The sequence below is a fragment of the Puntigrus tetrazona genome, chromosome 21 (assembly GCF_018831695.1).
Source record: "Puntigrus tetrazona isolate hp1 chromosome 21, ASM1883169v1, whole genome shotgun sequence".
NCBI lineage: Eukaryota > Metazoa > Chordata > Actinopteri > Cypriniformes > Cyprinidae > Puntigrus > Puntigrus tetrazona.
The window spans coordinates 11,403,583-11,417,156 of NC_056719.1; the positions used below are offsets into that span (position 1 = coordinate 11,403,583).

The window sequence follows — 13,574 nt, forward strand, 5'->3', positions numbered from 1 at the left end:
GCGTCCACTACCAGGAACCCGAAAGAAGGTACTTGCTCTAAGCAAGTGTCGCTTGAATTCATCGACTTTCTCTCTTTCCCGCTCAAGCACACATGTAGTTTTCCACGTGGACGCCTGCCTGCCTCACACACTAATTGGCCGCTTGGATATGCAGAGTTAGTCTTAAGATTGACACCTACAGCACACACTTGAACAGCAGAATATCGCAGCAGCCCATTTAGAAGCGGAATAAGCATGGATGAGATCTTTTACTGTAAATTATAGATAATTTAACGCGCGCTATTTATATCACTCTTTATGTTTGTTTAGGGTGGGCATCTGTAGACATGTTTTTTTGAATGCATTGTGAAAAATCTAACTATATTATTTTTTATTTAAGTGGTTGGTATAGACAATATCACATTTTTTTTCACAAAAATAAAAGCCGAATACCAATTCTAGGGACAAAGGTGTATTTCTATAAATATTAATAACCTGTTGTTAATATTAAATAGGTCTAAACTCGGTGCAAATTGTTCAAAACAATTGGTTGCACTTTATTTTACAGTATGTGTTTTTACATGTACTTACTGTACAGTTGTAATTACTACAATAGTATATTACATATTTACATACAGTAGTCAATCAACCTCACCACAAGGGCAAAAAAGCACTTTAATGCATTTATTGGTAACAATTTACAACAAGGTGTCATTTGTTAACATTAACTAACATGAACAAACAATAAAAAATACATTTATTACAGCATTTTTCTTTGTTAACATTAGTTTATAGCGGTATGAAATTATTAATATTTGAAAAATAAATCTATATTTTCAATCCAGCATTAAATATTAGATATCACAAACTATTTCTAGCAGTGGTTTTTATTGTCTGCCAAGTGAAATTTGCAGATCTGATCAGTATCTATTACTCTTCAATACAGCTTACAACAATGCTCTCCTGATCTTTCTTTGTTCAGTTAAATAACACTTGTGAATTTGATCTCTTTTTTATCAGTGCTGTAATGACAGTGTCTTCAGCCACTTGACCTTGATGTGTTTCAGAGTGATTGTGAAGAGGGGAAGAGGAAGCTGGCTGATTATGTTCACAGTTTGAGCTGTAAGCAAAAAAACAACGTGTCCTCTGAATAATCTTATTTGGTCAGCAGGAGCTCTTCCTGTTTACAAAACACACAGCAGTGGCACATTATGCTATAGCTGGAGTCTGCAAAAGCACGTGTGATAGATAGACAGGCAGACAGACGGACAGACTTTATTGATCCCTGATGGGAAATTTGGATGGAAATCATCTGCGATATGAAGCTTAAAGCGCATGAATAAAACACACACACTAGATCATTACTGTGAGGCACGTTTGCTTGGAGCTTTTGCGCATATTGTACACCAGGGCCGGTTTTCTTTGCTGAAATGGTGTGCAGTTGTTTGTGCGCTGAATGCAAAAAAAAAAAAAAAGTCATCATTTGGTCAATGGATTTGTTTTACATTGCACCAGATAAATGGTTTGTATACCAGCTCGATGATTTAGTACGTTAGATCATGTGCCGGAAATGCTAATGAACCTGACAAATCACAGTCGGAACTTTCTGCAGCACAACTTTTTCCTTTCGTTTTCTGTATTTGCGAATTTCCATAATGACGTAGAAAAGTGGGTGCAAATGGCACGAAGTTAATGAGACATCTGTGAGTCGATTTCCCTGTGAAATCATATATTTCACCAACTCAAACGCATCCGGCTAACCGAGCCCCTGTGACAGTGGCGCTTTTCCCCCTGAAGTTGCCACTAGTTAGGCGTTTAATTACCCCCCGTGAAATCCTGCGACGCAGGAAAATCGTTAGCAGGGCATCTCGAACGCTAAATTGCTTGCCCATGTTTGCCTCGGTCAGCCCAAAGTCGTGTAACAGATAGCTCGTCAGAATCCCCCTCATTTTATGGGCTCACAGATGGTACATCTGTCATTTTATCTCAAAGACAAGACTGTGATGTTAGTATCGAGGCATAAGGGATCTGGATTAAATGTCATTCCTTTCTGATGCGTTCTATACGGTGTTCAGCAAGGTGTTTTTATTATCTTTCGAGATGTGCTGTTGCAAAGGACAAAGAGAAGTAATTACTCTCGACATAACTGTTTTTCAAAAAATCGTGCTGCCCATAGTGCTCCAATTGTGATGATTTAGCACCGGAGAAAAGCCAGACACAGCAGATTGCGAGAGAAGCCATCACCTACCAAACACACTTTTTGAAGTAAATGTTTAGTTCATTTTAGTTTAACATTTTAGTTTACAGTATGTGGGTATTTATGCCACCACCAAAAGTGTTTTAAACATGCAAGCACACCTTAAAAGAACTATTTTAAATATATACTGCCATCCAAAAGTTAGGGACGGTAATATTTTTCTGACCTTTTACTCTCAGCAGGCTGCATTTACTTGATGCATTAAAACTGTATTAATGATTTATTAATATTGTTTTGTATGTATTATATATTCATATATTTTTTACAGCTGTGCTGCTTAGTATTATTATTTTTTCAGGATTCTTCAAGTTTGAAAGTACAGCATTCCTTTAATTTAATTCATTTATTATTATTATTTTTTTTTTTTTTGTAACAGTGTAACTTGCACTTATTTCTTTTTAAATATTTTACGAAATAATACAAAAAGGAAAAAACATCTAAGTAAAAATTAAATAATTGTCAGTTCAATCATTAGGGAACCAAAACTGTCAAATTATTTTTGATTCCTGTCCCTTGGCATGAACTTTTTCTTATTGGCCAAATATAATATCATCCACATTATAGTGCCAGTATAATGTAAAGATCTGCTTCTCATTTAGCAAAGCGAGGTCAGTGCAGTTGTTCCTACTGCACTATAATCTACAAGTCTGATTATGGCTCAGCTTTATCATTTTCACAGGTAGCATTTCTCCATCTGCTACAGATCTTTTAACCCTCACGATGAAATGATAATAAGCTGTCGTCATTAATTGATGAGGGCATATAAAATGAGTTGGATATGGACAGAAGGAGACTGTGTAGGCGAAGACAGAGGACCAAAATCCTGCTGATTTTCTCCCACCAGGCTTCCTGCTAAATTGGCAATATCCAGATTAATGTCCTTTCAGTTCCAGGTTTTCACCACGATGGTCATTAAAATCTAGACGGTGCTCATTTGAAACATAGGGGGTGACTTCATTTGAAAATGAATAAAATAATGCCTGAGCCCCTGGACGTTGACATTCTCTTATATGCAGGTAGATCACCCAGCAGGCGTTCTGACATCGGCACATCCTGCTCTGCGAGCTGCTCCGTGTATCCGACTCCACTGATGGCGCTTCGCTACATTTGAGCCCGCCGTTTGCCGACTGTAGCCATCCGTGTCCGCATGCAAATGTTTCTCTTCCTCCCCTCACATGTCAGATGCTAATTAGCAAATATCTCATTAGTGTTAGAAGATTAATCACTCTTGGGAGAGACGGCTGGGGGGTTTCACCGAAGAGACGATGTGATGTGACAAAGATAGTTGCAGTGCTGCTCCTTGCCAAAACACAAACAAATGAAATGAGTCGTAATGTCTGCTGATGTTTATGGACGTTCTCGAATCAATGAGGTTAAAGGCTGAGGTGGACAGACGCATTCCTCTAAGTGATGTCGACTTTTGCCTTCTTAGCGTTCCTTTACCGTTCTGTATCGTAAGCCTCGTGAATATCGAAGCATCAATAACATTTATGAGATAGCAAACAATGTTTTATAATCCCAAACACTTTGGGATGCAGAGAATTTGATGCAATGGTTCTTAGCTGGTCTTAACTTCTTCTATCTATTCTATCTATCTATTTACATTTACAAATATTTAAAGTAGGGATACTCGTGACTGGATTTTTGCCAGTATGATAATATTCTTCAACTTATTTTGGCTTATGGCCGATAGTCGATGCCGATATCAATATCAATACCAGTACCAATATTAATACTAATAGTAATACCAATACCAATATATTTCCTTTTGTTCGGAAACAACACCAAACATCTCCTGTGCAGTGCTTGTATTAAACTACTTTTAACTGTGGTTAGTTTTTACTAAAAACGTACTTCTTAAAACTATATAAACCATAATGTTATTTTATAATGAGAATACATTGAGAGCTTTGAAAATAACTGTAAATGAACTTTAAATCAATCACTGTATTTTTTAAAGACAGGAGCAGCGGTAACCTTGACATTTTAAAGGTAAATTTAACATTTGTAGATGGTTTAAAGCAAAAAAGAGCTGAAAAAATTCTACACATATTTTAGAGCTCCTTGTGTTTAAGCTTTCATAATCCATTATTACATATTATTGAATAAATCTGTATATATAAAATTATTTATTTCAGAAATGTCATGTTTGTGATTTTTCTTTATGTAAGCTATAGCTTCCGACCTTTAAATCAAAGCATGCTCATGATTTTATGACTTCAGTTACTTCTTTATTTAATGTTTACATTTTCCGCCTTTATCAGCCGATTCGTATAACATTCTGATAATACTGTGCATCCATAAGTTTATGCATTCCTCGGGAATCAAACCATAACCTTGGCAAGGCTACAGCAACACCATGCACTACACTATTAAAAATAAAGGTTATTTATTGCCATTTATGAAGAATCTTTAAAATGCATAAATAGCGTAATTTTGAAAGGAAGAATGCTTCAGATATGTTATTGAGGTCAATCAAAACTCTGCTTTACCATATTCTATTGTAAATTAATCTTGGAAGTAGACAAATTAAGCCAGTGCAAATAATGAAATAATGGCTTCATCCAAAAAAAAAAAAAAAAAAAAAAAAAAAAAAAAAATATATATATATATATATATATATATATATATATATATATATATATATATATATATATACACACACACACACACACACATATATATATATATATATATGACGTACTATATTAAAAAGAGGATACATGGATCACTGCTTTATGTCTATTGTAAAATCTTGGTCCTAGAATGACATTGTGTCTAGTAGAAATTTCTTTCTTCAGCAGATTCATGCAGGTGGTGGGCAGGTTATTCTAATCAAACCGCTCTTGCTTTTATCTACACAATGAAAGCTGTTTCTCATGTAAAAGAGAATGCGAGAACTGGACACGAAACGAGGGAAAGGGCATAAGTAATCCCACCGCCATTGATAGCCTTTGTTCTTCCTCTGCTGAAAGGGAATATTTGATCAGGGCCACCTCTCTGAAACACACTCATTTCACCATCAGCCTTATGAAACTTAAATTTGGGCTGTAATTAGTTATCGGCTCTTAAGAGGGTTTGAAAAATTGGACAGCAATTCATTAATGTTGCTCATTTCTCAAGTAAGCAGAAATCTCAAGTTTGTCAGTAAAAGCCTGTAATATATTCTTACTTTCCTAAAATATTTGGATGACTGTTATACTGTTGCTCAGTGATATGACACCAGCATTTTTGAGTCACTAATAAATTGAAACTCTTTCTGCCCACTCTGAATTTCGCTAATATGACTTGGGCAGAAATTGAACAATTTGACTAAGTGTGTAATTATGGCACCAGTTCACTCTAACTGTTGATATGTTGGAAGTAATTTGCAATACGCAAGGACTGTCAAGTGCATGGCTAGCGGCGTTTTAGTTCGACATAGCCAAGAGCAGCTTCTGTGTAAGCAGTTTTACTGATAGCCGTTGGCTTCACGGCATGGCAGGGAAGGTGAACGTCTGTGTTCTGTTTTGTGCTTAATTGGGGACCTCGGCAGTTAGACACAGTGCTGGAGGAAATCTTAAAAAAAAAAAATTAATGGTGGTTGATGAGTCTGTCTGATTGGCTTAGAGCTTGGGGAGGAGTGAGAGGTTATAACTGATGCTGTTGGCACAAACCCATCCATGCAAAATGACATTGGATTGGACGAATCATCCAGCAGAGGCAACGGCATTTAAGATCATTTGCATATCGTAGTGAGCTAGATGAGTGACAGCCACAGGCAGACACCTGTGCAGTGATTAGCCCAAACCATGACAGCCTGCAGAGAAAGAACAGAGAGGCACGAGGGAATGAGCCGCTGCGTCTCAGGAGACGTCAGTTTTCCCTTGGTACTAATTTTTTTCTACTGAGAGTATTTTATATTTGCAAGGTACATTTGCATTATGTGCTTGTGCTCATTTCTAACCTCATCAATAAACATTATCATGTAATTCTTATTAATAATATTGCTATCATGCTTTTCTTTGATTAAATATTCATTACACTGGAAATCTAACATTAATATATAACTGTTGCTTCTGTAAGATTGACAGAACATTTGAGAAATCATTGTTCAATTCCTAATATATATGGTATTTTATTGTTTTATTCTTTTGTCTGTATTTTTCCTACTGAAATTTGTACCATGAAAAAAAAAAGAAATGAATTGCTGGCCCAATTCTGTCTACCTGATCAAAGCTTTGCATACAGAAAAAACGAAAACAACAAACATTTTAATGTTAGATCTATTCCATATACGAGGATGGGCTCTTTACATCATATACATTGTCTACAGTCTTGAATGAAAGAAAGACTGCGTATGGACAATGCCATAGTTTCAAAGGGTTAGTTCATCCCAAAATGAAAATTCTGTTATGAATTACTTCATACTTCAATTATCCTCATGTCATTCCAAACCCAACCTTTGTTCATCTTCGAAACACAAATTACATAAACACAAAGGTATTTTTGAGCTATCTCCTAATGACTTCCGCTATACTGGAGATTACCTAATAACATATTTGATGTAATCAGCATTATTTATGTTTGGGAGGAAAGTGTGTACATGGACATAATAGGCGTTGTTTATGCAGGGGAAAGTATGCATATGCATTCTAATACTCTCTAAAATGGTGGAAAGGGTATAATGCTTGGGGTAAAAAAAAAAAATCCTTGTAATGTCACAAAATGTCTCCAGGTTACGTATGTAACCATGGTTCCTTAAGGACATGAGACGCTACTTTGGGAATGCAACCAGTGTGACTAAGCTCTGAATCTGCTGTGCAATCTGTCCAATGGAAGGGCGTGACGTGATAGTCGGGTGACGTCAGAGACCAGGAAGTATAAAAGCATGTCCGGCAATGCGGGCGTCAATCTCAAGTCATAAAGAACTGTGCTGATATGATGCTGTAAGTATGACACTGAGACGTAGCATCTCATTCCCTTAAGGAACCATCGTTACATATGTAACCTGGAGACATTCCTTGTTGGGAACTTGAGCTGCATCATAACGTTTTGCCCACACTGCCAGACTTTCAAATCCATGCCCAGTGTGACTTTCAAATCCATGCCCAGAGAACAGAAGTGCCTGGCGTGGTCTAGGCCATAGAACCAGACTAAGGTTGAGGGCATGGACCAGCCCGCAGTGTAGCAGATTCAGACGTAATACAGACACCTGCAAAGAATGCCTCAGAGTCCGCCATATTCAGTTAGCCCTGACTTCCATTGGTGAGGGGAGACCAGAAGACTCAAAGCATATAATGATGGCATCTATCATCCTACAGGAAGACTTCTCCTAGACGGACTGCATACCAGCATACCAGCAGTTGGTCCAATTTTCTTCACAGGGCAACTTTGTGGACATATGTGTCTTACACATTCGTGCCTACATCTCAGTCAAATCCCACACCATGCCCAGATAAGTGGTTCTCTATGATGGAGAAACTACACTTTTCTTGCCGTTTAGTCTTATCCTCAACTTTTTTAAGTGAGAGAGGACGACATCTCCATGTCTTTTCGCTTCTACCTCAGATTGAGCTAAAATCAGCCAGTCATCAATATAGTTTAGTACACAGATGCCCTGAAGCCATGATGGAGCTAGTGCTGCATCCTCTATTTTTGTAAACGTGCGGGGTGAGAGTGCTAGACTGAAGAGAAGAACCCAATATTGGTATGCTTTGCCTCCAAAAGTGAATCTTAGGATCTTCCCATGGCATGGAAGGATGGAGAGGTGGAAATATTCGTCTTTAGATCTACTGTGAAAAACCAGTCCTTGGACCTGATAACGTCGTAAACTTCAGATGACCGACTGAATGGTATAGGATAAGAAGATTATCGGAACCAAACTGATAATGGAAATATGAAGTACCTGCTGTAGAACCCGGACTCTCTTTTAGGAGGAGGTACGACATACAATGGCCTCCTTCCTCAAGAGCGTGTCTACTTCTGGTTCCAGGACCATATCCTGCTTGGAGTCACACCGCTGAAACGTGGTGATGGAAGGGCGAGCTGAATTCAATACACATTTTCTACAGTCTGCAGGACCCATTAAGATAGATTTGGCAGTAGTTTCTAAGCTGCTAAATAATCTACTAAGGATACCAGTCTTTAACAGCTGGCCTCTGGTGTCAGAAGAGGTTACTCAGACCCTTGTGATGGCGCACCACCTGGAGGATCACAAATTAGGCATTTTAGGGACCCCCTCAGCCCCACTGTGATGTTTCTTGGTGGAGAAAACTGAGCGCAGTGGAGAGGGCACAGCGGAGTGATGGGTACTGTGTGATGCAGAGGGCACCACTCTTTCCCAGAGGGGCTTGCCCTCAGAAGTCCTGAGTCCTACACTGTCAGGACTTCTTAGACTGGAACCTCCTGGCCATAAGTACAGATCTGGCTTCGGCTTTGAGGTCCAAAAGACAAGCGCCGCTTAGCATTGTGGCGTGAAAGGCCACTCTCCTTATGAGCCTCCCAATAGGAGGGCCTGTTACTCATCGAGGGCTGCTCCACCCAGCAGCCCCCAACACTGGAAAGCGGTGAGGAAGGAACACTGGAATGCCACTGCATGCATATATGCCCCCATGCGTCTGTCGACAACCATAGTTGCAGCGTCGCCAAACATACTTCAAGGAACATTATACAGCTCTTCCAGCAGGTCTATTTAGTAGCATTAGTGTGCAGACACACACCACCATGACGGGAGATGCTCTCAACATGGACAGCTCTCTCTTTCTCACTCTGCTCTCAAGCAAACCATGCAGAGTGGGAGGTGTCTCTGGCAGTGATGTAATGTTTGCATGGAGATCGCACAGCATTTGAAAAGTATCTTACCCTCCCCTGTTTTGCCCTTGTCTTTGCTATATCAGATGTTTTAATTGTATGAAACAGGCAACAATATAAAAGACTCATAGGACATGAAATTGTAACAGACACACAGAGAGTACATTCTGAATAACAGAAAGCTAACACGTGCTTTTATGCTTTTTGGTTTTTGACGTCATCCATTCAATTGGACAGATTGTACAGCAGATTCAGAGTGTGGTCACGCTGGAGGCGTTCACAAAGCGCAGCTCGAGTTCTATGTTCAACTGAAGTTGAGCCACTGATGTCACATGGACTGTTTTATCGATGTATTTGCTACGTTTCTGGACCTGGGAACATTTCTGTTATGTTGCTGTCTAGATCAGACAGCTCTCCGATTTCATCAAAAATATCTTAATTTATGTTCCAAAAATGTCTTATGGGTTTGGAACAATGTGAGGGTGAGTAATTAATAACAGTATTATCATTTTGGGGTGAACTAACTCATGATGTAGAGGGTCAGTGGCCAGTAAAAATAACAACAAAAAATATATATAATTTATAATGTGTGTTTAAATTGTTTTAGAATTGTATTCTTTGCCTTCAAGTTAGTTACATATGGTTTAGAAAATACCCTTAGTTATCCTACCTATTCAACCTTTCCATGTCAAGGTAAACAATCTTGGCTTGCTGTCTGCAACAGAGGCCAAGTAAGAACCCCTCTATGATAATACAGTGTGGAGGAAAAAGTGAATGAATAAGAGGAGATGGAGGGGGAGGGATGCTGGAAGCTTGAATGGAGCAAAGACTGTTGCTTATATATGGTTGTAACGAAATTTGACAGGACTGAATGATTAGGCTTCTGCTGAAACTGAGTAGCTAACTTCATATAAACCATTTTCAATAGATGTTTAATGATTAAAAATGTCATGTGGTGCAACAAGTAAAAGCAAAATGTGTATAGCTTTGAATCATTATCATGGGGAGTCATACTGCTTGAAATTTTCCTTTTTTAAACTAATCTCCATATCAAAAATATGTAAAAATATATATATATATATTTTATGATGCTTAGATGTTAATGAGGGGATGCAGAGTAGATAATAATCTTTTGATCATTTTGATATGATTGTTTACCATTTTTTACACATTTTTGCAGGCTTGTTTTTCAAAGCATTAAAGCATTTTTCCGTCCAAATAAGGTGAAAGGTTTATTTTATGGTCACACATATTATAAGAATGCATATTATTAGAATATTAGTCATTTATTAGAGCTAAATAAGCACATATTAATGCTTTATTCTACATGACTTTATTTTACATCCCTAATCATAACCAGAACTTAACAACTACCTTACTGTTAATAAGCAGCAAATGAATAATTTATTGAGGGAAAGGGTAACAAGTGTTACCGAATTTAACAATGGAAAACATGCCCATCAGAGAGTATACATGCCATTGTGATTTTAAATCAATAGATAGCTATGGACCCAAAAATATCATGTCACTGACTTTTTAACTCTGTAGGTGACCTAGTGGCCAAATATATCTGGTAAAAAGCTAAGAGAAGCTATATTAGTCCATCATCTACTCACATACATAATGTACAGAGACACCAGCCTTTGTAAATACCACCACTTGGGTCCATTGAATAATTCCACCGCCCTAAGTGCTCTCTATTGGTTTGGAAATTGGACAGCTCTCATATATCCCACACGTATTCATGAACCGATCCCGCATTCTAGTTATAGACCATGGTAGAAGTGAAGTGCCATCATTAGAAGCTGTTAGCTGGTATTATCCAAACTTAGACTCCAGGCACTGGATTGGTATCTGCTTGTTCCTCTGGAGGTTCATGGGCACTGGTCAGAGAGCAGCTTTACTGAAGTGGCTCAGAGTCAGGATGGGATTTAGGTGAGCAGAACTGCTCATAGGTCAGCATGAAAGGATAGTTTCTGTAGTAGGTTTTTGCCCAGCAGGAACAGGAAGCTGACCCATATGGGAGAGGATGGAGAGCAGCAGGCCAAGCCTGGCTATGTGAAACCCAGCAGGCACAGGGCAACAATGTGGCAGCTTGAAGCTTCACAGGAGCATTGGACATCTAATGGTCATTTATGCCCTTACGATTACCACCTGAACAAGACATGATCCTTTGGATCACGTTTAGTGACTGGGCTTTAAAAGCTACAACAACACGTGCTGTTTTCTGTAGACTAAGTCAAGAGTTTTCAAACTCTGCCGGCAGAAAGCCTCACGTATGATGAAGATCACTTTGTGAGGGACCCCTATTAAAATATAAAAGACAGCTACACGTTTTAATTTATTAAGACACATTATACACGAACAATTAGCTTTTGTGTTGTTAGAGAAATGAGTAAATTATTCATATTTTCTGGAAAATTATTTGTATAAAAGTGCAGTACATGCAATTTTTTTCTAGCCACTATAAATGTAGATGCATACATACAAAGAGAAATATTTAAAATTCTGTGTTTTTGTATACAACAAATATTGCTCCATAGTTTTATGCTAAACGTTAGGATACACATTACGTAGTTGGGCTGAATCATACATAGTCATGCACATTTAATGGGTCAATTATTTCCTTCATATAGAATAACTTATTCAAATAGGTAGGCTACTGTGTGCATACTAAACTAAGCAAATCATCTCATCTATAGACCATGGTTAAATTGGTAACAATATAGGCTACAGTCGCGTCTCTCTTTTATGCAAATATCATTTAGGTAGGAGTTAAATGAAAGGTAATAGTACTATTTGACTAATGTGTGTCAAGCTATCCCTCACTCTCTCCTTCATGAACATTCCCGACCACATCCCACCCCTCCCTTCCAATCTGAGCTGCAAGCATCTGCTTTGTGTGTAGTAAAGAGCAGGCACAGCTCCGCTCCGTCTCTCCACAACTACACTCTTTTGTTCCAGGAATTCTCTCCGCTCTTCTGCCTTTTCATTAATGTAACTTTCCGAACCTTTATCACCAAAACGAAGTAAAATAAAAGAAACGGAGATGATTGCGAGCGGCGCGTAGAACTGTCAACAGAACGCTGTTGCTGTGTGGAGATTCAGTATATCGCGTGTCTCAGATTGACTGTCAAACCTGCGAAGTTTTAGGATCCGTTTTTTTCCTGTTAAGGATTTCTGACTGACTTCACAGCCGGTAGCGGCGGTATTGCGAAAAGCCGGGGCGAGATGCACCACCCGGGCATACACAGGGCGAAAGCGCTCCACCACGATCCAGGTAGGACCGATTCGCTCCTTCGATCGCTTCAGCGCGCGAACTGTCGGCAAATGCCGGCTCGTGAGATGCGCGCGAAAGTGCCACTGGCAAAACGCGCGCGCTCAGGTGAGATGAACGCGGAATTTCTCTGTAATAGACAAAACCTATCTCTGTGTTACTATAAAGAGCATGTATTTCACGCGTATTTCTATATTTGGATACATTTCGCGGCTAAAAGCAAACACTGTTTCCGCGTAACGTTAAACAAACTCGTTTGTGAGTTATCTAGAAGGTTGTATCGCGCTTAAATGTAAGCTTTAACATTTAGTTAGTTGTTTAGTAAATACATTTTTTTTACTATATTTATTTATTTATCGCAAAACACAGTATCTATCAATCGTTACCCTTTTCATCTTTCTGTAGATACTGACCAGATGTATGACACAAAAAGTGTTTTATTGGTTTATTGATACTTGGTTTATGTTGTTAACTGTTTTTATTCAAAAACGCAGCAAGAATAGTTAATAAGCCAAATATTTATTTTAAGTAACCTCATGTCGACCTCATATTATTTTAATTATTTTGTGAAACACAACATGAGTTATTAGGCAGAATATTTAACCTACTTTAATCTGTGAGGTGAAAGTGTATTTGCTTGGCCCGCTGTATATTATACAGTGAACCTGTTGAACTTCTATGGTTTCCCTTTGGCTGAGAAGATCGCCACCCACTTAATGTTAATCAAAAACAGAAGGTCTGACATTTGACATAAGAAATGCCTAGAATAAACAGAAAAAAGTCTAGTGGAGAAAAAGTTTGAAGTTCTAAAAGTTATAAGCTTTAAGCTTTAAGACAATGAAGTGAATGATTTGAGAAGGCTGCAGCCTACTAATGCCTAATTACCATGACTAAGCAATGAAGTTCCCAACTGTGTTTTATTTTCATTCTGTCTTTGTTTTATCAGCATTAGTATGATTCATCCACATGCTGTGAACAGTGGCCAAGAAACAATATAGTTAATAATGTGTCACATTGAGACATTTTAAACTTTAATTTTGATTAATGCTTGGGTGATGGAAAAGTTCGCTTTTCACAGTGTTTTTATATGACGCGAGGTATCCCAAGCAACTAACATTACAAAGTGCCGTTCCATTTTTATCTGAACTACAGTACACATTGATTATAGACGCTTACAGAGCAAAACCCAATAGCTGTGAGATGGATTGTATGGATATTTAGTAGCATGATGGAGAGGCCACACACGGAGAAGACGGCTGGATAAATTGC

The 13,574-nt window shown here is 38.3% G+C and overlaps 1 protein-coding gene across 2 annotated transcripts in view; it reads left to right on the plus strand.

The window, feature by feature from the left end:
- Window positions 1-13,574, plus strand: part of tenm2b (teneurin transmembrane protein 2b) — a 341,968-nt gene that overhangs the window by 210,231 nt on the left and 118,163 nt on the right. The window contains exon 1 of one of the 2 annotated variants that reach the window (XM_043221674.1): window positions 11,939-12,308. The exons of the other annotated variant lie outside the window; for it this stretch is intronic. Within the exon in view, the coding sequence (XP_043077609.1) occupies window positions 12,260-12,308 (49 nt within the window). The 5' untranslated portion in view covers window positions 11,939-12,259. Of the gene's footprint in view, window positions 1-11,938; window positions 12,309-13,574 lie in introns of those variants that run through there. 2 annotated transcript variants of the gene reach the window in all.